General features: G+C 39.4%; 1 protein-coding gene across 1 annotated transcript; it reads left to right on the top strand.

The window, feature by feature from the left end:
• Positions 1 to 841: 841 nt before the first annotated feature.
• Positions 842 to 1413, top strand: LOC149534235 (histone H4). The gene has a single exon (XM_089803775.1). The coding sequence runs from the start codon at positions 875 to 877 to the stop codon at positions 1184 to 1186; it is 312 nt and encodes a 103-aa protein (XP_089659901.1). The 5' UTR covers positions 842 to 874; the 3' UTR covers positions 1187 to 1413.
• The last annotated feature ends 356 nt before the right edge of the window (positions 1414 to 1769 follow it).

Below are 1769 nucleotides of genomic sequence, written 5' to 3'. Positions count from 1 at the left end.
TGGTTATGTGCATAAAAATAACGCTGACACGTAGGAATTCCAATCGAGTGCTTGCAAAAACATATTGTGATTAAATATGATAGTTGAAGTTTTTAGAAACACTATTTATTATTGTGGAGATTACGATGGAACTCGTTACTTGGGAACTCTAAAGAGCCAACTTTCCTATGTGAAGTTAGAACCCCTCTCTCATCCAAACTTATTTTATGATCTCATTTTCACATTGCAAAAGTCCATAACCTTAAAATTTGGAACAACCCACATGTTGTTCGACATTGAAAGTAGATAAAATGGTGTAATTTAAGTCCACAGACTGTTAGACAAAATCTGCTACAAGTTCTTCACCATTTGCCCCTTCAAAATCAAAAGATTACTTCAGTATTGTAAAACCAAACGAGATGTAGAATAACAAATCCTATTCTTATTCTTATTCCTATTCCTATATCCCATTCCTATTCTCGATTCTCTATTCCCGCAACCAAACGGGCCCTATAGCAATTCCCATTTCACACCAAGATGGAAAGTAGAAAACAGAGAGATTTAGAGCATATCTTTTCATATAGAGAGACCCATGGTTCCATTCTTCATAAGTATGCCATACGCGCTTCCTTTTGTTGAATAAAAAAGGGGAAAATAAGAAGTTATTCCTCTGACATCTATCGGGATGCCAATCGCACGCTGGAAATTCAGATGCACTGCTTGCCACGGATAAGCGATGGATTTAACGGTCGAGATTGAGATGCTCGAGCGGGAAAAATATTTCAAATTTGACACAGCTGACGGAAGGCGCTTATAAAGCGCACAGGAGATCTTTCGGCAAATATAATCTTTGCATTAGTCATTTCTCTTGCGTTAATCCGGAAGAGCAATCAAGATGTCTGGGCGAGGAAAGGGAGGGAAGGGTTTGGGGAAGGGAGGAGCGAAGAGGCACAGGAAGGTGCTGCGAGACAACATCCAGGGCATCACCAAACCTGCCATTCGCCGGCTCGCCAGGAGAGGAGGCGTCAAGCGCATCAGCGGCCTCATCTATGAAGAGACCAGAGGTGTTCTCAAAATCTTTCTCGAGAATGTCATCAGAGACGCTGTCACATACACTGAGCATGCTCGCAGGAAGACCGTCACGGCCATGGACGTCGTTTATGCTCTGAAGAGGCAGGGCAGAACCCTCTACGGCTTCGGCGGCTGAGGTTATTTTGATCAATATTACATAGACATGATATGGTGTCTTTAGACACCACCAGTAAGCTGGAAGTTTTTGGAACTCTGTTTAAAGTTCTTTTATTTTCTCCAGCGTCTCTCTCTAGGGCTTTATGCCGAATACTCTTTCAATTCTGATCTGGAGGAGTCACTGATGGGGATATCCCCGTTATCTATGGTTTTTTTTTAATTTTAAAATTTTAAATATTGCTGGTCCATGTTTGATTCAAATGTCAGATCCATTCTACCTGGGAACTAATATGCTGTGTTTTAAGTAAGGTTTGTTTGTAGTTCTGCCAGACTATGATCATGTTTGTAAATAGATGTTTTTACTTGTAAAATTCATTGACAGAGGCTTATAGGATAGATCTGGCCAAAGGTCAATGCTGTAGATAAAAGTTTGTACAATGGTTCTGTTTATATGTTCCTGTCGTCAATCTTTTACTCTAATATTAGTCTCTGGATCAAAACCAATGATTATGTTAAATTTCTTAAGTCACTCTTACATCTAATTGTATTGTTTTTTCTGAAAATTATTCTTGTACTTTGATATTCATGCACTTTTTTAAGCT

Source organism: Cupressus sempervirens, chromosome 10, assembly GCF_028749045.1.
Source record: "Cupressus sempervirens isolate cs-2001-9-10 chromosome 10, ASM2874904v1, whole genome shotgun sequence".
Lineage (NCBI taxonomy): Eukaryota > Viridiplantae > Streptophyta > Pinopsida > Cupressales > Cupressaceae > Cupressus > Cupressus sempervirens.
The sequence above is the reverse complement of the archived record's forward strand: the minus strand, read 5'-3'. Positions and strand labels throughout refer to the sequence as shown.

Bases quoted from the DNA above. Each gene is read 5' to 3' on its own strand.
- LOC149534235 (XM_089803775.1), top strand. From the start codon at position 875: ATGTCTGGGCGAGGAAAGGGAGGGAAGGGTTTGGGGAAGGGAGGAGCG.